This window comes from Girardinichthys multiradiatus, chromosome 14 (assembly GCF_021462225.1).
Source record: "Girardinichthys multiradiatus isolate DD_20200921_A chromosome 14, DD_fGirMul_XY1, whole genome shotgun sequence".
NCBI classification, from domain to species: Eukaryota; Metazoa; Chordata; class Actinopteri; order Cyprinodontiformes; family Goodeidae; genus Girardinichthys; species Girardinichthys multiradiatus.
Window position 1 is genome coordinate 5541618 of NC_061807.1, and position 27956 is coordinate 5569573.

Sequence of the window (27956 nt, forward strand, 5' to 3'; positions counted from 1 at the left end):
AACATCTGATCTGAGTTTGGCACAAGATAGTCTGCATTAAAGGTGAAAAAGGGATTCATCCCAAAATGGACGGTCCAGTTCATGTTCTTCCATGTTTCACATCATGGCTGAGTCCCCAACAATGGTAAAATATTACAACTGAAGGACCACAAAATGTTCAATTAAGTCCTTGATACTGAGCAGGTGAGACAATCACTCATCTTCTAGTTCAGCCAACTCCGCCCTGTCATTATATCTCATAACAAGTGAAATTAGCTGACCTCGAATTTTGTTTCTAGTTGCTCTTTTCTCAGTCCAGATACGCGTAGTCCATTGCATATTTTTATATGTTGTTCAACATTCAGTTCATATAAAGCACCTTTTAGTTCTAACTGCATGTTCTCCAGCTCTGACTCCATTTCATCTGAGGGGTGGGCATAAAACTGTGGGTTTCTACAGTAGCTTTGCTAATCTTAAAACATAACGTCACATCACTGTCCTGCAAAGAATTTAAATCAAACATTTATGTTCATAAAAATAAATAACTTTCCAATGATTTTACTATATTCGCTTTGTTTGTTTTGCCAATATTTTAATGATATACGACGTGTTTGTTTAAATTGTTTTTTAGTGACACAAAATAATATTTTATGGTATAAACAAAACCTTTCCCTGTCATATGTTCATATTTAACAACATAATCTAACTGATCCAGCTCTGATTTCCCTGCAATGCATTACAGTCAATAATTCATTGTGTTTAGTTTAGTGACAAGATTAAAGAACACGTTGTCTTTGTCACCACATGGAAACGTTGATGGAAATGGTGATTTTTCACCTGCTAAGAAGTGATGTTATCATCCAGTTTGCAAATGAAAGATTGAATCTGCATTATAATGTCTTTATTTCTTTCCTATTAATTATATTGTCATCATCAAAGCGCAGTAGTTCTTTTGCATGATGTGTGATTACAGTTAACAGGCTGTGCACATTTTGCCATCCAGGTTTGTGAGCGTTCAGTAGATGATCTCACTGACGTAAGAATTAAGTGTTGCAATAGGAGAAATATCATGACTTTTGTTTATGACTGGCTCCAAATCAGAGCTTAGATAATCCTACATAGAATCCTCTGTTCTCATCTATTTTTATTATTTCCAACCCAAATCTGTTGACACATGTACAGAAAATTCTCTTCCCATCATCTGTCATTCTATCTATGCCTCCTTCTGGCCAAAGAGACAGCAGACATTTTCAGTTAGCGCCTGAATTTCAAACGAGCTTGGAAAATTACATTGCGGGTGGTAAAGGATTACACTTCATTTCAATCTGAAAAGACTCACAAAGAAAAGGGATGGCAATTAGAAAAGTTTTAACGATGAGAAATTACATGGTTATTTCTTTGGGACTCGAACCTGGGAGGAAGACATGAATGCTGAGAATGACGAGCTAAGATGATCATTTGTAAGGCTTAGATTTAAATATGTCTTCCCCCTGATCAGACACTGGTGGTGGATTGGCGGCCGGGGAGCGAGGAAGCCAGGAGGAGATGTGAAGGAAGATGGTGGAGGTGGGATGAGCTCAGCTGACAAGCGTGGATGAACACCGCTGAAGGTCCTTTAAAAGCAAGGTGTCGGAAGGTGATTGGATGGAGAATCAGGCGGACAGGATGTTGATTGGAAGGCAGGGAGATGCACAGAAGAGTCACTGGAAGGTGGAGGCGGTGAAGGTGAGTCTTTCATTCTGAGTTTTCATCTAAACTAAAAAATATCCTCCTCCCATGAATTTGTGAGTTTGGGTCATTATCATGTGTTATGGAGTTTTGATGAAAATTCAAACTGAAAGACTCACCTCCACCCCCCGACTCTCCTATGACTCCACCGTGCGTCTCTCCTCCATCCAATCAGTATCAGATCCGCATGTGTCTTCAATCAATCATCCTCTGAGGCTTCACTTTTAAGGACCTCCAGTCATGGATTCCCTGCTCTTCAGCTGAGCTTCGACCCTCCTCCGCCCCACCTCCACCATCTCCCTTCCATACTCCTCCCGGCTCCCTTACCTTCTTAGGCCTTTACTCCACCACCGGTATCGGATGCCAAGGGGGGAAGACTTGTCTAATTCTAAGCCTAAGACGTTCATTCAAGCTCATGTCATTCTCAGCATTCATGTCTTCCTCTGGGGTCTGAGTGCCAAAGATATTAACTTTTATCAATAAACTTCTCTAATCGCCATCTTGTTTCTTATTGTGAGTCTTTTTAGGTTGAATTCCATATTAATGAAGACAAACAGGCTAAAGGTTTGCGCCCGCAGTCTGATTTCCACCTCGTTTGTAGATCAGCTTTGGGAACGCAAACCTTTTGAAGATCAGGTCCTCAATGCGCATATATTTTCTTTTTATTATTATTGTTAGGTAGACATTTTACTCTTTTTTTGTAGAATAATGCATGTTTAGTGAGGTGAATTTTCGTTGAACTTTGATGGTTTCCATAAATGTTCACATACATAAAGAGAAGCATTTGTGTTTGTGTGATTTATCTGTCCAGATAAGGTCAAAGTTCCCCAACCATTCGGTGGAGCAGCTGATTATACAGTGACATTTAGCGTGGATTTGCTTAATAATTTTCAATTATTAATAATAATTAACTTATTGTAATTATTAAGTGCTTCTGAGCCCATAATCACAACCGTCTGGTGGCCATTGAGTGAATTGCAGTTGTAAATGGATTTTCCACCGCTGCAGACAGGCTAATGACCATCTTGTGGTCATTAGTGAGAATTACAGCTGCAACCACAGAAAAAAGTAATATAGTTAGTTTTCCATGAACACAGGCAGATAATCTCATCACCGATGATCAAAGGACATAACCTGAGCTAAAATCAAGCTATTGATCATTCATTGCCACTTCGGTTCTGAAATGTCTGCATTTTTCCTGGGTTTTTCTTGTTATTATGTGTTGATAAGACTCCTGCAACTAACTTAGTTGTCTAACTGGGTAGATCCTGCTAGAAGGTGAATGACCCATAGTGTGCATCACTAACATTCATTTGAAGCTAAGAATAACGTTTCAATGTTTTAGTTCGCTTATCCCACTTCAAACAAATGTCAAACCTTTGTACCCATTTTAAGCACATCCAATACACCTGCAAGATATGTATGGATCATACAGCTGCGTAGTCTGTTTGTATTACTGCTAATTGGTTTTAGCAGCCATTCATAGCTAAACAGCTTAGCCTGTTTTGTGTTCTTGTTGTTACGTCATTGTGCATTTTGGCCAATATGGATAAAACCTTCCAAGGCTCCCCCAGTGGGCCCACCACCTGCAGGGGGAACCGTGAGGGACCGGTGCAAAGAGGATTGGGTGGCGGACGAAGGTGGAGATCTCAGCGGCCCGATCCCCGGATGCTTAGGCTGGCTCTAGGGACGTAGAATGTCACCTCGCTGGGGGGGAAGGAGCCTGAGCTTGTGCGGGAGGTCGAGAGATATCGACTAGAGATAGTCGGGCTCGCCTCCACGCACAGCGTGGGCTCTGGATCCCATCTCCTTGAGAGGGGTTGGACTCTCTTCTACTCTGGAGTGGCCCACGGGAAGAGGCGGCGGGCTGGTGTGGGTTTGCTTGTTGCCCCCCAGCTCAGCCGTCTTGTGTTGGGGTTTACCCCAGTGGATGAGAGGGTTGTATCCCTGCGCCTTCGGGTTGGGGAGAGGTCTCTGACTATCATTTCAGCCTACGGGCCGAGTGGTAGTGCAGAGTACCCTGCCTTCTTGGCGTCCCTGTCGGGGGTGCTGGATAGTGCCCCTCCCGGGGACTCCATTATTCTGCTGGGGGACTTCAACGCCCACGTGGGGAACGACAGTGACACCTGGAGAGGCGTGATCGGGAGGAATGGCCTCCCCGATCTGAATCCGAGTGGTGTTTTGTTATTGGACTTCTGTGCTAGTCACGGATTGTCCATAACGAACACCATGTTCAAACATAAGGGTGTCCATCAGTGCACTTGGCACCAGGACATCCTAGGCAGGAGGTCGATGATCGACTTTGTTGTCGTATCATCTGACCTTCGGCCGCATGTTTTGGACACTCGGGTGAAGAGAGGGGCTGAGCTGTCCACTGATCATCACCTGGTGGTGAGTTGGATCCGCTGGAGGAGGAGAAAGCCAGACAGACTTGGCAGGCCCAAGCGCATAGTGAGGGCTGCTGGGAACACCTGGCGGAGCCCTCGGCCAGGGATGTATTCAACTCCCACCTCCGGGAGAGCTTCGACCAGATCCCGGGGGATGTTGGAGACACAGAGTCCGAGTGGACCATGTTCTCCGCATCTATTGTCGATGTTGCTGCCCATAGCTGCGGCCGTAAGGTCTGCGGTGCCTGTCGTGGCGGCAATCCCAGAACCCGGTGGTGGACACCGGCAGTAAGGGATGCTGTCAAGCTGAAGAAGGAGTCCTATCGGTTGTGGTTGGCTTGTGGGACTCCTGAGGTGGCTGACGGGTACCGTGAGGCCAAGCGTGCTGTGGCCCGGGCTGTGGCAGAGGCAAAAACTCGGGCCTGGGAGGAGTTCGGTGAGGCCATGGAGAAGGACTACCGGTTGGCCTCGAAGCGATTCTGGCAAACCGTCCGGCGCCTCAGGAGGGGGAAGCAGTGCTTTGCCAACACTGTTTATAGTGGGGGCGGGAGACTGCTGACCTCGACTGAGGACATTATCGGGCGGTGGAAGGAGTACTTCGAGGATCTCCTCAATCCTGCCATCACGCATTCCATGGTGGAAACAGAGGCTGGGAACTCAGGGTTGGACTCTTTCATCACCCAGGCTGTAGTCACCGAGGTGGTTAAAAAGCTCCGCAGTGGCAAGGCTTCGGGGGTGGATGAGATCTGCCCTGAGTACCTCAAGTCTCTGGATGTTGTAGGGCTGTCATGGTTGACACGCCTCTTCAACATTGTGTGGCGGATGGGGACAGTGCCTCTGGACTGGCAGACTGGGGTGGAGGGTGTGTTCCAACTACAGGGGGATCACACTCCTCAGCCTCCCTGGTAAGGCCTACGCCAGGGTATTGGAGAGGAGAGTCCAACCGATAGTCGAACCTCGGCTTCAGGAGGAACAGTGTGGTTTTCGTCCCAGCCGTGGAACACTGGACCAGCTCTATACCCTCTACAGGGTGCTCGAGGGTTCATGGGAGTTTGCCCAACCGGTTCACATGTGTTTTGTGGACCTGGAGAAGGCATTCGACTGTGTCCCTCGTGATGCCCTGTGGGGGGTGCTCCAGGAGTATGGAATCGGGGGCCCTTTATTAGGGGCCATCCGGTCCCTGTACGAGCGGATCAGGAGTTTGGTCCGCATTGCCGGCACTAAGTCGGACCTGTTCCCAGTGCATGTTGGACTCCGGCAGGGCTGCCCTTTGTCGCCGGTCCTGTTCATAACTTTTATGGACAGGATTTCTAGACGCAGCCAAGGGCCGGAGGGGGTCTGGTTTGGGGACCAGTGGATTTCGTCTCTTCTTTTTGCGGATGATGTGGTCCTGCTGGCCCCCTCTAGCCAAGACCTACAGCATGCGCTGTGGCGGTTCGCAGCCGAGTGTGAAGCGGCTGGGATGAGGATCAGCTCCTCCAAGTCCGAGGCCATGGTACTCGACCGGAAAAGGGTGGCTTGTCCTCTTCAGGTTGGAGGGGAGTTCCTGCCTCAAGTGGAGGAGTTTAAGTATCTCGGGGTCTTGTTCACGAGTGAGGGAAGAATGGAACGGGAGATCGACAGACGGATCGGTGCGGCTGCCACAGTAATGGGGGCAATGTGCCGGTCCATTGTGGTGAAGAGAGAGCTGAGCCGAAAAGCAAAGCTCTCAATTTACTGGTCGGTCTACGTTCCTACCCTCACCTATGGCCATGAACTTTGGGTCATGACCGAAAGAACGAGATCACGGATACAAGCGGCTGAAATGGGCTTCCTCCGTAGGGTGGCCGGGTACTCCCTTAGAGATAGGGTGAGGAGCTCGGCCATCCGGGAGGGGCTCGGAGTAGAGCCGCTGCTCATCCACATCGAGAGGAGCCAGTTGAGGTGGCTCGGGCATCTATGCCGGATGCCTCCTGGATGCCTTCCTCGGGAGGTGTTTCAGGCACGTCCCAACGGGAGGAGGCCCAGGGGACGGCCCAGGACACGCTGGAGGGACTATGTCTCTCGGCTGGCCTGGGAACGCCTTGGGCTCCCCCTGGAGGAGCTGGAGGAGGTGTCTGGAGAGAGGAACGTCTGGGCGTCTCTGCTGAGTCTGCTGCCCCCGCGACCCGGTCCTGGATAAGCGGAAGACGATGAACGAACGAACCTTCCAAGGCTGCTGGAGCTGTGAGTCAGAAGGACTCCACAGGAATGTAGGCACAAGAAAGGATTGGGGATTTGATTTTGCTAACTCCAGAGGAGTGTAAAAGTCTTAATGATTATAGCATTGAACAATATGAAGCAAGGATTTAGGAGTTGCTCCGGGTCATTAGGAACCCACCAAAAGACAGACAGGTGGCCAGTGTGTTAGGTCACCTCACTCTTTTATATCAGCGGAGGATATAGGTAAATAGGCTCTATCAGCGCATGAAAACAAGGAAAGCTATAGGAACTGATAACGTCTCCCCATCATGCCTGAAAGCCTGTGCACATCAACTCGCTCCGATCTTCACAAGGATTTTCAACAAGTCACTGGAGAAATGTGAGGTCCCCTCCTGCCTCAAATGATCCACCATCATCCCGGTACCCAAGAAACCCACCATCCTAGGATTAAATGACTACAGGCCTGTAGCCCTGACGTCTGTGGTCGTGAAATCCTTTGAGCAGCTGGTGTTGAAGCACCTGAAAGACATCACAGGCCCCCTGCTGGACCCCCTGCAATTTACTTACCGAGCAAACAGGTCGGCAGATGATGCTGTTAACTTAGGTCTACACTTCATCCTGCAACACCTCGACCACCCAGGGACGTACGCCAGGATCCTGTTTGTAGACTTCAGCTCGGCCTTCAACACCATCATACCAGACATCCTCCACCAGAAGCTCACCCAGCTCAACGTCCCAGCCTCCACCTGTCAGTGGATCAACAGCTTCCTGACGGACCGACAGCAGCAGGTGAGACTGGGGAGCATCTTCTCCCGATCCAGATCAATACACCCCTGGTGCCCCCCAGGGGTGTATTCTATCCCCACTCCTCTTCTCTCTGTACACAAATGACTGCACCTCATCGGACTCGTCCGTGAAACTCCTTAAGTTTGCAGATGACACCACTGTCACTGGTCTGATCCAGGACGGTGATGAGTCTGCATACAGACAGCTGGTGGATCGGCTGGTACACTGGTGTAGTCAGAACTACCTGGAACTCAACCCACTCAAGACTGTGGAAATGGTGGTGGACATTCGGAGAACACCACCCCCATACACCCCCCTCACCATCCTCAACAACACTGTATCGGCCGTGGACCACTTCAGGTTCTTAGGAACCACCATCTCTGAGGACCTGAGATGGTCTTCACACATAGACACTGTTCGAAAGAAGGCCCAGCAGAGACTGTACTTCCTGAGGCAACTCAAGAGGTTCAACCTTCCACAGGAGCTGCTGGTCATCTTCTACACTGCCATCATTCAGTCTGTCCTGTCTTCATCCATCTCAATGTGGTTTGGCTCATCCACAAAACAGGACAGGTCCAGACTGCAACGAATAATCAGGACTGCAGAGAGAATAATCAGAGCTGACCTTCCCTCCATCCAGGATTTATACAGGTCTAGGGTCAGGAAAAGAGCTGCTAAAATCTCTGCAGACCCCACACACCCTGCACATAAACTGTTTAGAGTTTTACCTTCAGGTGGCGCTACAGAGCACTGTTCACTAAAACCAGCCGCCACAGAGACAGTTTCTTCCCCCAGGCTGTTTCTCTGATGAACATTCAATAGAGTACAAAACAACAGCATACAGATGTTGCAAATGTACCTTTTTTATTATATATGTGTAAATTGTAAATTTGTATATTCTGTAATGCAAAAACAGAACAAATGAGCAAAGTGTACCGGAGTCAAATTCCTTGTTTGTATGTACGAACTTGGCAATAAAGCTGATTCTGATTCTGAAAATGTTGGAAGTAGACCAGTGTGTTAACCTGCAGCTTGAGCTGAATGATACTCCAGACAGTGGATGTCCTTAAGGCTGAACTATCAGAAGTTGAAGATAAATTGGTGGCAACTGAGTGTCGCCAGGACAGCCTTCCAGCACTGGAGGACTGGGGGGAGAGGAAAAACTCACCTCACAGGTGAAGGTGAGCCATACCTGCGACACCCTGAGAGAACCTTCAGCTCAGAGCTAGTAGAAGTAGAAGCTGCTTTCCAGATATTTCCTTCCCAAGCTTGTGGTTTTCCCCACACATCCACAGGTGTGAGTAGGCAGATAAGATTCAGTGGTGCGGTGTCCCACCCCACTGTAGTAGACAGCCATGAACAATACCTGGCTGCAGATTCAGGAGAAGTAAATAATTCAAGGTTTAGAGGTGAGCAGCCTTCAAACTTGATGCACAGCACCTTCCGCTACAGTCCCTCACCTCCGCCAAGGCAACTGGAGACCAGTCTCTGGGACTCAGGTGGTTCATACAGCCCTGAAATGCTGCCCAGGAGTCCATGGAGCACAGGAGCTGCCTCCAATGCCTCCCCCAAGGGTGGAGCAGAATGCTCTAACACACCATGGACACAACAGGAGTGAACCTTCAGATGGTGACTCAGATGGGCCAGCACCAATCCCTGAGAGGGGATAGAGCGTTTCGACCCTAATAAGAGAGTCAAACACTGATGAATATCTTAGGGAAGTTGAACGTTGTCTTTTAGACCTGTACTGCCCATCAGCACAGGAAAAGTTGAAGCTCATTTGGACGACAACCAGCAGCATCCATGTTTTCATGGAGAGTTCAGGACCGTTATTCAACCCTCTGTGAAGCTTTAAGGGAAGAATATTCGACATACACGGACCAGGCTTCAACAACACGCCATTCAGAAACAGAAAAACGAAGCCCCCAGGGAGTATTACCGGCGCCTGAGAGCTGCTTACTTCCAAGGACGTAATGCTCCCGGCATAGAGGAGGACCATGCTTTTAATTCTTTATTCCTCCACAACCTTCATGAAAGCGTACGATACGACATTACTATGTGCTGTTGAACATAAACCCTCACCATGCCAGAGGTCCAGAAGTATGCTCAGATAGCGTAGGAAACACGTGCTCGCCCTACTAATGCCTTTACAAAAATTTATAAAATACGAGTGAGTGAAGTACCAAGGCAACCATCTGTGGCACCATCTTGTTGGAGAAAATACAAACACTATTTTTTCTTCTCAGTTGACACAAAAAAGTTTTTATATTCATCCATATTCATATTTCAGGTTTTATACATATTTATACGAGTATCATTTTTAATTCCAGAAGAAAATGTTTTTTTCAACTGGCTGAATAGTTAATAACAGTCTGATAAAGTTGTACCTCTGATCACCAATTACACTGTGAAAAATATTACTTTATGTCAGATATTATCTGGATTTACCTGATTTCTGGTTTTAGAGCCTCTGCCAGAGACCTCTGTGTCATGTTTGGGGATCTCCTTCCTCTACCTTCCTGCCCACTATCTTGTGGCACTAGTGACCTTTATTTTGTAAGTTGACTGACAGGAAAAGGGGCGGAGAAAGAGAGAGAAAGAGATGCAGCAAAGGTCAATGGGCTGGGACTTGAACCCTCATGAACTTGGTCTCTGTACAACTTTACCCCTGCACCACCGCCACACCCAGAGTATATTTGATAGAAAGCAGAAGTTTTGAGTGAAAGTAAAGTGAACTAAAAAATATTTGCTCCTAATTTTTGGCAGGAAAGTCCCACATAGCAGAGGTCCTTGGACACAGGGTGCTAAAAGAGCTTTTAATGATGCATTCAAGCCAAGTTGTACACTTGAGTATTCATGTTGAAGTAACTCCAAATTAATGAATTAATTGTTATTATCAGATATCACCAAGGTCTTACTAATCAAATTGTAAATAACATAATGTGTCTTCTTGTGTTTGTGTTTTAATTCTTATATGTGATATCAGTTCATTACTTCAGTTGTTTTAAATTGCTTATTAATAAAGTTGGCTTGGCTGCTGTTATACAATAATAATGTTGAATAATAAAATCTAAAACTACAATAACCTCTAGACAGACAACTTTTACAATACTGCCATGTAATAAAACCTAACTGCTATCAGAAAACATAAACACAGCCTTAATGTAAACCTTAGTGGAAGCAAATAAATAAACCAGGATGGTTCTTTAGCAAAGTTTAGGCAACTATTGCTGTCATTGATATAGTTTTTCATTTTATTATGTTCCTCAGTAGGTGTTCCTGCTTAGATGTTTTCTGACTCGTCGCTGACCAGACCAGGGAAATTAAGACTTGCTGAATAAGCATAAAGATTTAAGGGCTTATTGATTTTCTTCTCATGTTAAACACAACATATTTCCAAGGTAAGTGGTTTCAAATTCTGTTTGCTGCAGTCTAGAGTAGTGGCTCTTCATAACTTTGGTAACAAATGCAAGTATTTACAAAAAGTGCATTTGTGATTATTTATGAAAAAACATCAACATCCCATAGAAGAAAATGTATACATCCTCTTTTTGTAAATGTTTCCATGTTTTTCTTTATTTTAAAACCTATAAATAGACATTAAAAGGTGGTTAACAATGGCAACACATTTCCAAAAGTAGTTATTTATTAAATAATTATAAGACGTTATTTTTCATAAGGTCTTGTAACACTAGCAGCTCTAAACAGCACCTATATTGATGGTCAATGACATTTTGGGACTATAAGTATCGTTTGGATGAGGGTTTATTATTAGAGTAACACCTTTAGGTTTTTAGTTCCCACCTCCTGCTTCAAGGGGGAATAGTTTAGGTGTAGGACAGACTGAGAGAGACAACCTGCAACCTGAGAAACAGGAAGGCTACCAAGCAACAAATAAGAGTTACATTATTAATTTAAATCTAAATATTCTGAGATGTTCCAGTAGAAAAGTCCCACAATGAAACCATCTGTTCTTTATTTGATATTGTTGGAAAATTGTATATAAGTTATCATTGTTTAGTTTAAATCATGTTTATGTCTGAAGTTCTACTAAAGTTAAAATGATTCCTGTGATTGTTTTTCAGTGTGATAAAGTGTTTGTGGAAGGTGAAGGACTGTGGTCTGGAGTGGATCAATCTCTGGACATGACAAGCTTTTACCATATATGGGAATGACTAAACTTTTAGGTTGAAATCTCTGTAAGAATTGACTGAACCAATTCCTGCTTTTTGCTTGTAGGAATGTGAATTAAAGTCTGGTGTAAGGATTTCTGCCTTTGTGAGAAAGAAGTCACTGTTTGGCAGACCTCCTTACTTGGTTCACCTTGTGTCTTCTTTTACACTTGTCTGTGTTTATCAGCTTTCTAACTCTAACATTTTCTTGGTCCTTTGAGCCGGAGCGCTAGAAATCTTCTGCCCGGGCCCTGCGGTGCGTTTGGGGTTTCAGTCTCCGCAGCCTCCAGAACGTCTGGAGAACAATAATCCTGCACAGTGAATTCTGTGTTGGTAAACTGCCGAAACAATCGAGGGGCACCGGGAAGGTGGATCAACGTGTTCCTACACCAACGTGAACGAATGCACAGGTAAGACAGAACTAACTAAGTACATAAAAAGAAATAAGCAAGCCGGTATGCTCGGCGTTTAACAGAACTGCAGTTTTTCAAGGGGAAAAAAAAGGAGGAAGTGTTTCGCAAATAGGGGTCTTGAGTTTAGATGGTTCTTGTAATTTCCCTTAAGGAGATTCAAAAGCAGCCGACTCCATAGAAAAATTCTTACTCTAGAAAGAAGTGTTGCGCTAAATACGGAAAACCTAGTCTAGGTGATTTAGGCCTATAAGTGATTGTGTGTTGGTGCCTGTGTGTGTGTGTGTGTGTGTGTGTGTGTGTGTGTGTGTGTGTCTGCAGAATCATACGGCACTCTCAGTGAGACAACCCCAAACCTTGCTGGTGTTAACATAAAGTTGTTAACAGCTAAGATGAGTCGTGGGGAATTCTGATTTGGATATTAGGTGCCAACAAATCTCAGTCTAAAACCCCTACAATCTCCGAGATTAGAACTCAATGCGGAAAACCGGATCAAATCTAGGTGTTTGATCTAGAAGCCTGTTTTCTGAGAGATGTTGGGGCCCGTTGAGGATTTCTGTTTTGATTTGATGGTAAAACACATATATATACAGTGTCTTGCGAAAGTATTCGGCCCTCTTGAACTTTTCAACCTCTTGCCACATTTCAGGCTTCAAACATAAAGATATAAAATTAAAAATGTTTGTGAAGAATCAACAACAAGTGGGACACAATCGTGAAGTGGAATGAAATTTATTGGATGTGTCAAACATTTTTAATAAATAAAAAACTGAAAAGTGGAACGTGCAATATTATTCGGTCCCCTTACTTTCAGTGCAGCAAACTCACTCCAGAAGTTCATTGAGGATCTCTGAAGGATCCAATGTTGTCCCAAATGACTGATGATGATAAATAGAATCCACCTGTGTGTAATCAAGTCTCCGTATAAATGCACCTGCTCTGTGATAGTCTCAGGGTTCTGTTCAAAGCACAGAGAGCATCATGAAGACCAAGGAACACACCAGGCAGGTCTGAGATACAGGTCCTTCTCAAAATATTAGCATATTGTGGTAAAGTTCATTATTTTTCATTATGTAATGATGAAAATTTAACATTCATATATTTTAGATTCATTGCACACTAACTGAAATATTTCAGGTCTTTTATTGTCTTAATACGGATGATTTTGGCATACAGCTCATGAAAACCCAAAATTCCTATCTCACAAAATTAGCATGTCATTAAAAGGGTCTCTAAACGAGCTATGAACCTAATCATCTGAATCAACGAGTTAACTCTAAACACCTGCAAAAGATTCCTGAGGCCTTTAAAACTCCCAGCCTGGTTCATCACTCAAAACCCCAATCATGGGTAAGACTGCCGACCTGACTGCTGTCCAGAAGGCCACTATTGACACCCTCAAGCAAGAGGGTAAGACACAGAAAGAAATTTCTGAACGAATAGGCTGTTCCCAGAGTGTTGTATCAAGGCACCTCAGTGGGAAGTCTGTGGGAAGGAAAAAGTGTGGCACAACGAGAAGAGGTGACCGGACCCTGAGGAAGATTGTGGAGAAGTGCCGATTCCAGACCTTGGGGGACCTGCGGAAGCAGTGGACTGAGTCTGGAGTAGAAACATCCAGAGCCACCGTGCACAGGCGTGTGCAGGAAATGGGCTACATGTGCCGCATTCCCCAGGTCAAGCCACTTTTGAACCAGAAACAGCGGCAGAAGCGCCTGACCTGGGCTACAGAGAAGCAGCACTGGACTGTTGCTCAGTGGTCCAAAGTACTTTTTTCGGATGAAAGCAAATTCTGCATGTCATTCAGAAATCAAGGTGCCAGAGTCTGGAGGAAGACTGGGGAGAAGGAAATGCCAAAATGCCAGAAGTCCAGTGTCAAGTACCCACAGTCAGTGATGGTCTGGGGTGCCATGTCAGCTGCTGGTGTTGGTCCACTGTGTTTTATCAAGGGCAGGGTCAATACAGCTAGCTATCAGGAGATTTTGGAGCACTTCATGCTTCCATCTGCTGAAAAGCTTTATGGAGATGAAGATTTCATTTTTCAGCACGACCTGGCACCTGCTCACAGTGCCAAAACCACTGGTAAATGGTTTACTGACCATGGTATCACTGTGCTCAATTGGCCTGCCAACTCTCCTGACCTGAACCCCATAGAGAATCTGTGGGATATTGTGAAGAGAACGTTGAGAGACTCAAGACCCAACACTCTGGATGAGCTAAAGGCCGCTATCGAAGCATCCTGGGCCTCCATAAGACCTCAGCAGTGCCACAGGCTGATTGCCTCCATGCCACGCCGCATTGAAGCAGTCATTTCTGCAAAAGGATTCCCGACCAAGTATTGAGTGCATAACTGTACATGATTATTTGAAGGTTGACGTTTTTTGTATTAAAAATACTTTTCTTTTATTGGTCGGATGAAATATGCTAATTTTGTGAGATAGGAATTTTGGGTTTTCATGAGCTGTATGCCAAAATCATCCATATTAAGACAATAAAAGACCTGAAATATTTCAGTTAGTGTGCAATGAATCTAAAATATATTAATGTTAAATTTTCATCATTACATTATGGAAAATAATGAACTTTATCACAATATGCTAATATTTTGAGAAGGACCTGTACTGTTGTGGAGAAGTTTAAAGTCAGATTTGGATACAAAAAGATTTCCCAAGCTTTAAACAGCCCAAGGAGCACTGTGCAAGAAATCATATTGAAATGGAAGGAGTATCAGACCACTGCAAATCTACCAAGACCCGGCCGTCCCTCTAAACTTTCATCTGGAACAAGGAGAAGACTGATCAGAGATGCAGCCAAGAGGCCCATGATCACTCTGGATGAACTGCAGAGATCTACAGCTGAGGTGGGAGAGTCTGTCCATAGGACAACAATCAGTTGTACACTGCACAAATGTGGCCTTTATGGAAGAGTGGCAAGAAGAAAGCCATTTCTCAAAGATATCCATAAAAAGTCTCGTTTAAAGTTTGCCACAAGCCACCTGGGAGACACACCAAACATGTGGAAGAAGGTGCTCTGGTCAGATGAAACCAAAATCCAACTGTTTGGCCACAATTGAAAACGATATGTTTGACATAAAAGCAACACAGCTCATCACCCTGAACACACCATCTCCACTGTCAAACATGGTGGTGGCAGCATCATGGTTTGGGCCTGCTTTTTGTCAACAGGGACAGAGAAGATGGTCAAAATTGATGGGAAGATGGATGGGTTCAAATACAGGACCATTCTGGAAGAAAACCTGTTGGAGTCTGAAAGAGACCTGAGACTGGGACGGAGATTTATCTTCCAACAAGACAATGATCCAAAACATAAAGCCAAATCTACAATGGAATGGTTCACAAATAAACGTATCCAGGTGTTGGAATGGCCTAGTCAAAGTCCAGACCTGAATCCAATCGAGAATCTGTGGAAAGAGCTGAAGACTGCTGGTCACGAACGCTCTCCATCCAACCTCACTGAGCTCGAGCTGTTTTGTAAGGAAGAATGGGCAATAATTTCGCCGAATACTTTCGCAAGGCGCTGTATATACATAAAAATGGCGGAATAATAATAATAAACTAGAGTAAATAGGATAAAGGTATATATAATAGAGCACAAAGAATCAAATAAATGGTGCTAATATAAACTAATAGAAGTAGAACTCAGTTCATATGAATAGTTTTTAATAGATAAAAAGAAACAACTCTTAAAATGGGAAACTGCAGCCCCGTTAGAAGGAGATGCTGTCACAGTCTGAGGTTGTTTTGGACCAAAATGCAAACAGTCGCTTGGGTTCAGCATATTGAAAGCAGATCTTGTTTAATTAAGGCTCGGAGATCAGCACTTCCAAGGTCGTAGACGATTCACAGAAGAGAATTCACAAGAAGCATAATTAAAGAGCTCAGGGAGAGATGTGACAAACATGGTATACATGAAATGAGAAACCAGCGAAGAATAATTAGAGGAACCGGGTATATAAGCAGGGAGAGAAGGAGAGTGGACCAATGAAGGAGAAGCTAAGTTAATCAGAGGAGAAGTGGAAGCAGGTGTGGGAACTGGCTGTGGAGACTGAGGGAATGAATGGTTACTATGGTGACATGAACTAGGAAGCGCAGGGACACGAGGGAACTAAACTATTAAGAAAACCAAAGGGAAACTAGAATCTAAGGATAACATTATCTGATAAGGAAGAGCAGGGAAGCTGAGAAGGTGATTGGCTGCAGTCTACTGTCGCTCCAGGAACTGTACACCTCCAGGACCCTGAAGCGAGCAGGGAAGATTCTGGCTGATCCCTCCCACCCCGGTCACAGACTCTTTGAGACTCTCCCCTCTGGCAGGAGGCTGCGGTCCATCCGGACCAAAACCTCACGCCACAAGAACAGTTTTTTCCCATCTGCCACCAGCCTGGTTAACAAAGCCCGGAAACCACACTGACATTCTCCCTTTCCCCCACACCCCCCCTTTTTTTGCTGACAGGACACCTGTAACCTGTAACTCTATGCGTTACATTAACGCTCAGCTTGGACTCCTGCTTACTTGCACAATGATCACCTGCACTGTTGTATTGCTCTTGCATCTTATACTGCTCTATATTTACTCTCACTCACTTAAAACTGTGCACTTATATTTATATTATATTGTAGATATGTTTGTACTGTTTAATTTGTATTGTATTGCACCGACTACGCCAAAACAAATTCCTTGTATGTCCAAAAACGTACTTGGCAATAAAGCTTTTCTGATTCTGATTCTGATTCTGAAAACCAACCACAACAAATACCAAATTAACTGGGGGAAGCCTAGAAGATCTAGAATTACTATTAACTAAAAGGTAAATAATAAATGGAACTAAGCCTAGCGAGGAAACAAATAACTATAAACTATAACCTGTTGGAAGGAACTAAAACAGCAGAGACTAATACGGAGAACTATACTAGAAATAAGGCTGGGGAGAACTACTAATATAAAAGGGAAATGACCACTGAGTAAATAATAACTGAAGGGGATCTAAGGACAAGAAGAGGAACTAAAGCAAGAGGAAAGTTAGAACAAAGTAAACAGAAGGAATCAATAAACATAGTTATTAAACCAATAGAAACACTAAACAGCCCAAACAGGAAACCAACACAAAACCCACAGATCCTGACAGATGCAAAGTTAATGGCCTCAACATATCCAGATACAGTAAAAAATCTTTCTAAATAGCAGAAAGATTATAATTTTAAAGGAGATCTTTCGGTTCCTGCTTGTACCCATTTGGTACAGAGATTACAACAGAAAGTCAAACAAAAAATAAATAAATAAAAACTGGCTTATTGAAGCTTACAAAAGAAAGGCAGGGAACGAAAACAAAGCAAGGATGTTTATATAGCAGAAGCCAGAGAAGAAGACAACAATGCTTGTGTACTAAGGGGAAGGGGCAGGCGGCTACAACCCCAGGGCGATGCCGCAGCTGCGACCGCCCTGAACCCTTGGTGCCACTGGAACAGATAATCCACGACTTGCGGTGTTGTGGGAAATGTTAGAAGGAGAGTTTAAACAGAGAGCAGATTATACCATCATTAACCAGACTAATAGGGGAGTCAATCATTGAGTACAGAATGAGAATGGAAGAAGTGTTTTATTAAACTCAATTCAATTCAAAAATACTTTATTAATGCCAAAGGGAAATTAAATGTTGTTGTAGCTCATATTATGAAGGTTTCCTCAAAGAGTCGTTGTAGATGCTGATGGCTGTGGGCAGGAAGGATCTCCTGTAGGTCTGTCTTACAGCAGATCTGAAGAAGCCTCTGACTGAAGACACTCTGTTGTTGTAGGACAGTCTCATGAAGAGGATGCTCAGGGTTCTCCATAATGTTCTTCATTTTATGAAGAATCCTTCTTTCCATAATGATCTCCAGAGGTTCCAGAGGAGTCCCCAGAACAGAGCCAGCCTTTTTTATCAGCTTGTTGAGCTTTTTTAAGTCCCTGGTTCTGATGCTGCTTCCCCAGCAGATGATGGTAGAAGAGATCACTCTCTCCACAACAGACTTATAGAAGATATGCAGCATCTTGCTGCAAACACTGAAGGACCTAAGCTTCCTCAAGAAGTACAGTCTGCTCTGTCCCTTCTTGTAGATAGCTTTACAATTGCATCTCCACTCCAGTCTGTTGTCCTGGTGAACACCGAGGTATTTATACTCCTCCACCACCTCCACTTCTTCTCCCATGATAGAAATAGACTTATTCCTGCTTCTCTTAAAATCTACAATCATCTCCTTTGTTTTAGTCACGTTCAAAATGAGATGATTGTTTCTACACCATGCCACAAAGCGGTCCACTACCTTCCTGTACTCAGCTTCTTGTCCATCTCTGATCCACCCCACGACTGCAGAATCATCCGAGTATTTCTGCAGATGACAGGAGTCTGTCTTGTACTGGAAGTCTGAGGTGTACAGAGTGAAAAGGAATGGTGAGAGTACCGTCCCCTGTGGTGCCCCTATGCTGCTGACTACCTGGTTAGACTCATAACCCTTCAGTCTCACAAACCGTGGTCTGTTTGTCAGGTAGTCTTTGATCCAGGAGATTTTTGAGACCTCCACCTGAGTCTTCTGGAGTTTCTGACAAAGCAAATCAGGTTGGATTGTATTAAATGCACTGGAGAAATCAAAGAACATTATCCTCACAGTGCTGCTGGCTTTGTCCAGATGACAGTGGGTTTGTTGAAGCAGGTGTATGATGGCATCTTCAACTCCAACTCCACAGCGATAAGCAAACTGAAGGAGGTCCTGATGGTTTACTGTTTGCTTACTCAGGTGGGCCAACAGGAGTCTCTCTAGGACCTTCATGATGTGGGATGTCAGGGCAACAGGTCTATAGTCATTGAGGACTGATGGGTGAGTTTTCTTTGGTACCAGTCTCTCCAGTTGCATCTTCACTTGACTTCTTGAGACACACAGGTGGAAGGGGGAAGCAAAGGAAGCATCATCATCTTCTGATATGGTTGAAGGTAAACATGTAGAAGCAGAAGGGTCCATGACTGAGGTGGAAGATAAAACATTTGAGGTGTTACTGGACAGCTGTGGGTCCTGTGGGTCAAAGGAGGGTGGAGGTTCTGTTTGGCTGTGAGCAGGAGAGGAGGATGCTGAGCTTGTTTCTGAACTGAACTTATTGAAGAATGTGTTCAGTTCATTGGTTCTGTCCAGACATCATGCTTTACCTGAGATTCATAACTGGGTCACAAAACATAATATCGATCTACCCACCAGCTCGGTTAGCAGTTGGCAGAACCGGGCAATGAATGTTGAAAAGGTGGTCAGTGGAAAGTAATAATCAACCCCCTACTGATACCTTCTATGCTGAAGATGAGATATTTTATGCAGGACCAGTAAGTAGGGGGAGGGGTAGAATCAGAGGAAGAGGAGGTGATCCCACACATCCTACACATAAACTGTTTAGAGTTTTACCTTCAGGCCGCCGCTACAGAGCACTGTTTACTAAAACCAGCCGCCACAGAGACAGTTTCTTCCTCCAGGCTGTTTCTCTGATGAACATTTAATAAAGTACAAAACAACAGCATATAGATGTTGCAAATGTACCTTTTTTATTAGATATGTGTATATTATACATTGTAAATTGTAAATTTGTATATTCTGTAATGCAGAATATCGCATTGTACATTGTACATTGTACATTGTAAATTGTAAATTGTAAATTGTAAATATGTTTATTCTGTAATGCAAAAACAGAACAAAAGAGCAAAGTGTACCGGAGGCAAATTCCTTGTTTGTATGTACGAACTTGGCAATAAAGCTGATTCCGATTCCGATGCTGGGCTTGTGGACAACATGGTCATTGGGCTAAAAACTGTCCAACTGGACGACCCAGTCAACAATGACTGGATAAGGGACAGAATGTTGTTAAGAAGGAAAAGGGGAAGTTGATGAAAACGAGGAGATGATAGACATTGCAGCAGCAGACATGGATAAGCTGAGATCCTCTCCATGTGCAACAGTATATGTCAGTCTACATGAAATACTAACAACTTCACCTACTGGAAAGTTTAAAGATCTGATTGAATATGTGAAACAAACTGACTAATATAATTATGAAAGTTTTTCAACAGGTGATGCTCATCCAGAAGGAAAGCAGTGTTCCTAGGAAATGCAGCTCATTTATTAACAATACATTTTTCTTCTGTAGGTGGAAGCTGGAGAAATAACATTACACTGTGTGGAAGTCTTGCTGACTAAATGACCAAATGACCCAAGACCTAATGACCAAGGTTCTGACTGACTTATGAACCTCACAGACCTGACAATGATAACATGACACCCAACAGATAACACCTTCAAGCTGGACCCCACTAAGACCACCTTATTGATCCTTGGTGGATAAAAAAAAGAATTGAAGCGTTCAAAACAGACCTAGTGGAAACAAAAATGGTTATGATGGTCTTTTTCTGCTTCCGCCTCTCCGCCTCTCTGCGTGCTCAGACGCTTTTCTCCTAAGCTCCCTGCTTGCTTGCAATCTTTTACTCCTAACTTTTTATCTCTTAGCCAAAATTATGGACATATTGGACTAAAACTACTTCTTACCAGCGACTCCCAAGGATTATTATTATTTTATTTTTTTATTTTTTTTTAAAGGACTTTGATGTTTTTATAATTGAACTCGAAAGAAGGACAAGTTGACGCCAGCTAATCAGCACAAAACGTCTCCCTTCACCACAGAGGACTTCGACAAACTTTTACAGAAATTGTCTGTTTTGGAGATGAAAATCCATGGACTAGAAGTGAATGTGGAGGTGAATATGAGGTACAACGATGATTCAACTCTGCCTGTGATCCCAAACAGTGACAGCCAGCTCAACAACTCAGCCGGCAATCAGAACACTGAGAATAAACCTACCGGCAGACCCCCCTGGCAAGTTTTAGGGGCATGCCCAAAAAATCAAGGTGGACGACTCACTGGAAGATCTCAGCAATTAAATAAATTAGAATGGCCAGAATTACAGAGAAATGTCCCCGTTTCCCCTGGGAAAAGGAGACTTCGACAGCGAGCTGCTGTCACAACAACTGATAGGAGTGAGACAGCTGGAAATAATGGAGTTCTCCTTCAGAACAGATTTGCTCCACTACAGAATGAAAACCAGGAAAATGATCCATCTTCTGAGAACAATAAAAGGTTTGAGAACAACCTTCATTCTAAACAGTTTTCTCCTAAGCTGCCAGAGAAAGAGCGCCTCACCAGACCAAGAACCCTAATAGTGGCAACACAGCTGTGGATGGGGTTAAAAACGTCTGTAATAAGAAAAACACAGAAGTTATTATTGGTACCAGTAACGTGGTGTCCGGTATCTCAGAGAATATTCTTGCAATCACAGAAAAGCCCCCGACTCTAGAAAACCTTATTATACATTGGGGAGCCATGGATGACGTAGGATTTCACTCGTCTTCTGAATATTGTTGGAGGTCTCAATATCAAGGTGTTTCTCAGCAGACCCTTTGCACCGATTTTCTGTGGAGATGAGATTTTTTCCAAACTAAGATTATAATACATAATATGCCCTTCATTTTTGTGTTCATCAATTTTATTAAGCTTTCTAAACGGATGAGGAGAGAGTTTTGTTTTCAGAACTAATGAAACCTAAACTAAACCAAGCATTATTAAAATAACAGCAATTAATAAAAACTAGTGGCCCCATTCTTAAATATAATAAGGACTTACTGCATTAGAACATATAGATAGATCTAAATAAAGCTAGATTAGAATAGATTATTCAGAGCCGTTATAATCTTGCTGATGAAAACCACAAAAATTGTTATGGAACCAGATGATTAAAACAGAGCAGCTTTATAAGGGCCAAACAGAAACATTTGCAGGGAAGATCCAATTTATTATTATTATTATTATTTATTATTGCGATTTTTTATGGGCTGTATGGTGGTGCAGTTGGTAGCACTGTTGCCTTGCAGCAAGAAGGTCCTGGGTTCAATTCCCGGCTGGGGGTCTTTCTTCATGGAGTTTGCATGTTCTCCCTGTGCATGTGTGGGTTCTCACCAGGTACTCCAGCTTCCTCCCACAGTCCAAAGACATGCCTGCTAGGTTAATTGGTCACTCTAAATTGCCCTTAGATGTGTGACTGAGTGTGTGTGTGGTTGTTTGTGTGTTGACTGGTGTGTACCCTGCATCTCGCCCATAGATTGCTGGAGATGGTCACCAGCTCCCCCATGACCCACTAAGGAATAAGCGGTAGAAAATGACTGCCTGACAATTTATTATTATCTAGCATGAAACCAAACAGCTGAACCGCTTTTTGCTTGTAGGAATGTAAATAAAAGGCTGGTGAAAGGATTTCTCCCTTTATGAGGAGGAAGGCGTTGTTTGGCAGAGGACCGTCTCCTCCAAAGTCAAACTTACTTGGTTCACTTTGTGTCTTATTTTTACATTCGTCTGTGTTTATCAGCTTTCTAACTCTAACAGATATTGATCAAGATTGTGTTAAATTTCTGATAACTGCATGATTTTATTTATTAGTTTTACTGATTGGTGTAGAAGTGACTGGAGGTTTGGTCAGATTATTTAAACCAACATGGAGGAGAAGAAGAAATGGTCAATGAGGTCATTTAAGATGTGTTTAATGAGACTCTGGTGAAATAGAGCTGACTTTGGCTATAAGGCTGAACTGATTCTAATAAGAAGAGAGATGCTTGTTGACTTTGAAATTTAAGAGGCTGAAGTCCCTCTAATCAGATACATTTTCTAAATTGTATTTAAAATCATGCAACATTTAAAATGCAGAGTCCCCTGTCTTGCACTGCTTGGTGAGACACACTGAGGACTCTCTAGGCTGACTGGATGGTGGACAGTGAGATGAGGGACCAGGGGACCAGGGTCAGTGGAGATGAAGAGGAGGAGGTGGTCATGATCTACCAGTGTTAGGTTTTTGAGTTTGTGTTTTATTTATTTCCTTCTTCTCACCCAGTGTCTGCACTTTGGTCCTACTTTGAACCACCTAAATGTGACAGAGGTGGTGATGAAACCCACAGCCAACAGTAACTAAAGAATGTCTTTAATTTATGATTTTAAATTACCAGGAAAGATTAATGCTACTTTATTCTGATATAATTTCAAGTTTGTAAAACATATTTAATAGATCACATGTCAAAATGTTACTATCTGATGCATTTTTAAATTTAATCAGTGCTTTTTAATCTATGTTTTAGAAACAGTTTTACAACATTATTCCACCAGTTAAATCTGGTTCCTTTTCTGAAGAAATCTTCATAAGTTTATGATGTAAAGTACTCTGTAAGTGAAAATAATAAAACATATTCATCTCTGATCAGTTTGCAGCCTCTGCTGCTGTTTGTGACTAAAGACAGAAAAACCTAAAAAAAAGGCTCTAAATTCATCTTCTGGGTTTGACAGACGTGTTGCTTCCAACACGCTTGGTGCCGTCGGCCTCATGGTGCAGAAATAATGCAAATAATGGAGCAAAGTAGTTGTAAAAATGGAAGATATTAAACAGTTATTAACTCTTATTTAATATTCTTCTTTAATATCTTCTTTCTTTTTATAAAATGTACATGTATGTTTTTCACTTCTTGTGTTTGGCATTTCTATATGACTGTTAATAGAAAATAAGCAGGTCCACATTTAGCTGAAACACAGAAACAGGAAGCTGGACGATCACAGAGTCTCTTAGAGTCATTTAGCAGAAAAACCACAAACTGCAGCACATCGTGCAGCACAGAGGACGCAACTTTAACTGTGATCTGCTGAAATATCAACCAACTACAGACTGATGGAGATTAGATACTGAATAAATGCATCATCAATAAACGTCTACATTTAGAGACAACATGGTCTCCAGAACAGCAAGATAACCTCAGTAAAATAATTAGATTTCAGAGAAGAGATCAAGGATCAACTTAGCAACATGGCCACCAAACAATGTCTCAATAATCGATTATCTGATCACAATCTGGAAATAGAAACTCTAGAGAACAAGAATCTAGATCTGATCATAAACCAGAAAACCTTCATCGTTTAAAAGGTGAAACCAGCAGAACTGGGTTCAGAATAGAGGTAAAAAGGTTCCTTAAAATCAACCATGTTTAAAGAGGAAGTTTCTACTAATATTCATTACATAGTAGATCTATCTGTCATCTAGTTCCTGAAGATGTTCCTAGAACACCTGGATCATCTGCAGATGTTCCTGTTCACTCAAAGCTTCAGTTCTTCAGTTACTATTTTAGCTCCGACCCAACAGAACCTCAGAAACCAACCAGCTTCTGAGGACTGGTTCCTGTTCACCAACTGAGTGATTAAACAAGAAAACATCAGAAAAAATCTACAGAACCAGAAAATAAACCCAATCTTACCTTTGTTGGACTTGGTTTTCTGTCGCTGATGATGGGAGATGTTGACGTCACTGTAAGTAATGCTGTCCTCTCCACCTTCTGGACCACCTAGAGGGAAATGAAGCGGGTCAGAATTTACTGTTTAACAAAGTTTTTATATTCAGAACAATGTTTCTGATTGTAGCTGTAGAACCAGTAAAAATGGGTTTAAATGTAATAATTGTTGCACAGAACAAGTTTAGCTTGTAGATACAGAAGCCTGTCTCACCTTCAGACTTTCTCCTAACATGTCGTCTCACCATCAGAACCAGAACCAGCAGCAGAACCACAATAATGACCAATGCAAGAGACAAGAGCACATAGTGTAGAGGTTGAAGGAAGGAAGGAGAAGAAGAAGGTGGAGGAGAAGAAGAAGAAGAAGGAGGAGAGAGGTATGTGGTTGGTCCAGTGGTGGAAGGTTTCTCTAAAATAAAGATATTTATTAAATTATCACCACAGAACAGATATTTATCCATGAGTTGAAGGTTCTGCTGATTTTACTTCCTGACCTGAGACAGAGATCCAGCTGGATGGAGACTCTCCATCACCACTGATGAAACACTTGTAGAGACCTTCATCAGAGCTGGTCACATGGTGGAGGGTCATGTGACCTGCAGGCTCAGTCCTGATGAGGGAGCCATCTTTAATGAAAGCAGCTTGGAGGTTGGAGGGAGTCTTTGTTTGACAGCTCAGAGTGACGTCATCTCCCTCCATCACAGGGAGGACAGGACTCTGCAGGATCACTGATCCACCTCAACACAGAGACAAACTACAGCATTTCATCCATTTCCACACAGCTTCATCAACACTAACTCCACAGTCTGATCTTACCAGAGACAGTGAGGTTGATGCTGCTGCTGGCTGCTCCCTCTCTGGACTCACACCAGTACACTCCAGTATCTAATGGGTACAAGCTGCTGATGGTACAGGTAGAACCAGCTGGTTCTCCCCAGTCTGTTCCACACTGAGTTCTGGTTTCTTTGGTTGTGTTTCTCCTCACAGTCCATCCAGCAGAGATGTTGTCCTCCTCACAGCTCAGAGACACAGAGTCTCCTTTAAAGAACTGAGATCTGCTGGGACTCACAGTCAGACCAGCTGGGAGGACTGGAATGTAAAATTACATTAATTTCTATTTATTGTCAAAATAATTTTATGGTTAAAAGTTAGAATCCTTCTGTTTACATTTTATATTTCTCCTCCAAACATTAATTTAAATAATAATATTATGAATTGAGTTTAATGGTGATAGAAGTGAACCAACCTTCATTATTTATGCAGCAAACCAGCAAACAGGAAACTGAAGAGAAATGAAACTTATTGGTTACAGTTGAACATAGAAAAGTTCAGGAGAACTTTACAATCCCAGACATTTTATCCTCCTAAAACACATTTATTCATCAAACTGATCTTCATTACATCTGCATTTATTTACTCAAATAAAAGTGACTTTATTCAGACTTTGCTCTTTTAATCTAAATGAGTTTCCACAGTTTATTCTCTTGTTCATCGGCTCCTACATCATTATTCTGTCATTTCACATCAGTCATTTTCAGTATTTTCAGTAGATCTGAGGTCTGTGCCTGAAAGCCACTGCTGTGTTACTAAGAGCTACAAAAGAGGGAAGTAAAGTAACTTTTCTTCCTGCTTGATGTGTAGAAGTTCTTTCATCTGAATTCAGTCGGACCTTTCATCCTAACCCTTTGACTCAGGTTAGAACAGAGCAGACAGTAAAGTTACTTTGCTTAAACAACAGGTTTTGTACTTACAGAGCAGATGTTGTAGAGATGTTTCCATCATGGTGCCACTTCACCATCTGACCACTGTTTGTTTCCTGTTGGGGCCTCAGAATAAAGCCCGCCTTCTTCCTGTAAATATAAATGTGAGGTTGGTTCCTCCTTCTGTCTAACATACAAATGAAGGTTTTCTTTATTTAAAGCTACAAATAAATCAGTCATAGAAACAGAAGCACAAAACTGTCTCTGCCCCCTTCTTTATTCTTGGGACGTTGTGAAAACATTAAAAACAGAATAAAATGATTTTGAAATCCTGTTTCTCCTGTTTTTTGACTTGTGTAGCCCCTTTGCTACACCATGGGTGCCTCTCTAGTGTTTTCCTTTAGGAATTTGGTCTTGGGAAGTTGAGAGAAAGCAAAAAAAAAAAAAAAGAATACATACATATATGTATGTGTGTATATATATATATATATATATATATATATATATATATATATATACACACATATTCAAAAATCTGAATATATGGAATGAATCTTGAATATATGGACTGAAAGTCATCAAGGAATTATGGGTAATGTGGTCCGTGGTTCTAAACAGAGAAGGGAAGGGCATAAACTTCAAGTTTTTATACTATCATGACATTGTCACTAAATTAAATATTGTACAGATGTGTTAAGCAAGAAAATAGACCTTAATATGTTATCTGACCAGTCAGTTTATCAACATTGAGCATAATTTGAAATTTAGTCTGGTGTTTTCAAAACAGCAGAGCTCAATTCACAGATCGCTTTGGCTACTGAACTAACCGAACAGTTGGAGTGGGGTTTCCCATCTCACGTATCGTATGTTGGATAAGCAGGCTGTCATTTCCCGTTACTCGTTAGTGGCGGTAAATTTCAGTTTTGTGGCGAATAACAGCAACAACCAGAATATAGAATATATGGTTTTTCTCTTTACATTTTTGATATTTTCAATTAATTTTCACATTTTGTAATCTCTCAACTCAAATCAATTTTTTGTATGTCCCCAAAATAATTTTGGGTCAAATTCATAGAAAACATATGTATGTATGTTGTATACCGTGGTGATCAAACACTTTAACCATTCCTTGTACATAACAGAAAAAATAATCTCTAAGTTTGACTTCCTGTAAACCCACCTTGTGTGAACTCTTAATTGTTTTTGATTTTTTTCAGGAGGATAGACCACATTTCCAAATTTGAATCTCTCATCTTTTTACCTTGTAAACATTTGTAGACAAAAGCAAAATAATCAAATTCAGTCTCTACAATCAGATAAGTGAGTTTGCAGAAGACTCGTTCTGGATAAAATCAATTGACAAACCTGTCAGGAGAAAGAATTAAATGTAATAATTTTCTAAACTGCCTTAAGATGTGCACAAGCAGAGTTTGGACCTCAATCCTTTGATCTTAAGTGGTTAACATCATCCATCCATCCATCCCATTTATCTTTTTGGGGTCGCGAGGGTCTACTGGTGCCTATCTCCAGCAGTCATCGGGCAAGAGGCAGGGTACACCCTGGACAGATCGCCAGTCCACCGCAGGGCAACAGACAGACAGGACAAACAAACAGCCATGCACACACACACTCACACCTAAGGAGAATTTAGAGAGACAAATTAACCTAACAGTCATGTGTTTGGACTGTGGGAGGAAGCCGGAGTACCCGGAAAGCACCCACGCATGCACAGGGAAAATATACAAACTCCATGTAGAAAGATCCCTGGCTGAAATCGTACCCAAGACCTTCTTGCTGCAAGGGCTAACATAATACAAAGCAAAAATGGAATGCCAACCAAATCCCGCACACTGCACTTGGCACTACTAAACACTTATCAACACACTAATTTTTATTTTATTACCATCTGGTAAGCTCATTTCACATATATAGCACAAATGTAGGAAAAATGTTTTTAGTAAAAACTTTATTGGAATTGCAGATACAGTCAGCAAGTACAGGGAATTGATATCTTGGATGTCAAAACATCAGCAAATAATTAAATGAAGAACATGAGGAAGAAGGGGAGAAGACGATGTCAAGACATCAGGGTGAAGATGCCAAAAATGTTGGGAGGATAATGTGACACAAATGAAATATGTAAACTGAGTAAAAGTTTAGCAGTAAGCAAAGTAAGCAGTTTTGTGCTTCACAGAGACGTGGCTGTGTGGATTAATAC

The 27956-nt window shown here is 42.6% G+C and overlaps 1 protein-coding gene across 1 annotated transcript in view; it reads right to left on the reverse strand.

The window, feature by feature from the left end:
* The window catches only part of LOC124881320 (advanced glycosylation end product-specific receptor-like), a 51434-nt gene extending 24004 nt beyond the window's left edge, over nt 1-27430 (reverse strand). Inside the window, exons 1-6 of the mRNA XM_047386884.1 lie at nt 27425-27430; nt 25842-25843; nt 24855-24923; nt 24533-24775; nt 24253-24447; nt 24006-24092 (exon numbers count right to left, since the gene is read on the reverse strand). Coding sequence (XP_047242840.1) covers nt 24006-24092; nt 24253-24447; nt 24533-24737 — 487 coding nt within the window. The 5' untranslated portion in view covers nt 24738-24775; nt 24855-24923; nt 25842-25843; nt 27425-27430. The remainder of the gene's footprint in view (nt 1-24005; nt 24093-24252; nt 24448-24532; nt 24776-24854; nt 24924-25841; nt 25844-27424) is intronic.
* Nucleotides 27431-27956: the final 526 nt, after the last annotated feature.